General features: G+C 63.8%; 1 protein-coding gene across 1 annotated transcript in view; it reads left to right on the top strand.

Moving 5' to 3' along the window:
- VOLCADRAFT_90561 (uncharacterized protein) overlaps window positions 1-1,288 on the top strand; it is a gene marked incomplete at both ends in the record, with an annotated part of 5,077 nt that extends 3,789 nt beyond the window's left edge. The window contains one exon of the mRNA XM_002950153.1: window positions 874-1,288. Within this exon, the coding sequence (XP_002950199.1) occupies window positions 874-1,288 (415 nt within the window). The remainder of the gene's footprint in view (window positions 1-873) is intronic.
- Between the last annotated feature and the right edge of the window lie 20 nt (window positions 1,289-1,308).

Here is a 1,308-nt window from a genome sequence, read left to right as displayed (position 1 = left end):
TCCGACATGCTATGGCAAAGCGTTGCAGGACGGGGGGGGGACGTGTGAAACGAGGCCCCTCTCGTACTTACACTTTCACACATGACGGCGATGTACGGCGATGTACGGCGGTGGCGACGGCTCGTCGCGCCGATGCATGTTGTTGTCCTGTTGGAAGTCCTCGCCCAGGCTCACTCAGACCGGCGGGGGGATCGGGCGGGAGGTGGGCGGGGAAATACACACACACACGCTGTTAATCAGCTAGCAGGGGACGCAACGAGCACAGACTTTGCACGGCAAAACAACATGAGCAGCTGCGCACAAAATGCAGAAACATACTAATAAGCACACAGGCGGATCGCGGGCAGTTGGGAATTCTCCATCACAAGTAAAAACAGTAGCACCCCCACACCTACCCACACATACGTATACATGCGTGCGCGTGCACACACACATACACCCTCTTACACACACCTACAGACACTTACACACGCACACGCGCGCGCGCGAGCACATTCTCACCCACATTTGAACACCTATATACAAACATACATACATACAATTGCGCACAAATACAAGCCAAATACAAGCACAAATACTGAACACCGCAACAATAACCATCGGCCGGCTTTGCAGCTTCTATCTGAGTTTGGTGACCTTATCTTTGCAGTTTGCTGCCTTTGTGCTTTTGCTGTCGTTGTCGCTGTTGCTGCTTGCCGGCACGACAGGAGAAAAACACCGCGCCACGAAACACCCACAGCAAGAAACTTTGCTCCGAACGTATGTACGACATCACTACATCACGAACGGACACAAAGTGGCACCCACGCAGTGAACATACGGGGAAAGACCTCCATGCCGTACTCCCTACACGCTCGAGACGCCGACGGCAAGACGCCGACGGCGAGGCGCCGACGGCAAGGCGGCCGACGGCGAGGCGCCCGATGGCGAGGCGGCCGACGGCGAGGCGGCCGACGGCGAGGCGGCCGACGGCGAGGCGGCCGACGGCGAGGCGGCCGACGGCGAGGCGGCCGACGGCGAGGCGGCCGACGGCGAGGCGGCCGACGGCGAGGCGGCCGACGGCGAGGCGGCCGACGGCGAGGCGGCCGACGGTGAGGCGGCCGACGGCGAGGCGGCCGACGGCGAGGCGGCCGACGGCGAGGCGGCCGACGGCGAGGCGGCCGACGGCGAGGCGGCCGACGGCGAGGCGGCCGACGGCGAGGCGGCCGACGGCGAGGCGGCCGACGGCGAGGCGGCCGACGGCGAGGCGGCCGACGGCGAGGCGGCCGACGGCGAGACGCTGACGTAAGTCCTCGCCCAGGCTCGCTC

The sequence above is a fragment of the Volvox carteri genome (assembly GCF_000143455.1).
Source record: "Volvox carteri f. nagariensis unplaced genomic scaffold VOLCAscaffold_17, whole genome shotgun sequence".
Taxonomy (NCBI): domain Eukaryota; kingdom Viridiplantae; phylum Chlorophyta; class Chlorophyceae; order Chlamydomonadales; family Volvocaceae; genus Volvox; species Volvox carteri.
This window is presented reverse-complemented; position numbering and strand designations above follow the sequence as displayed.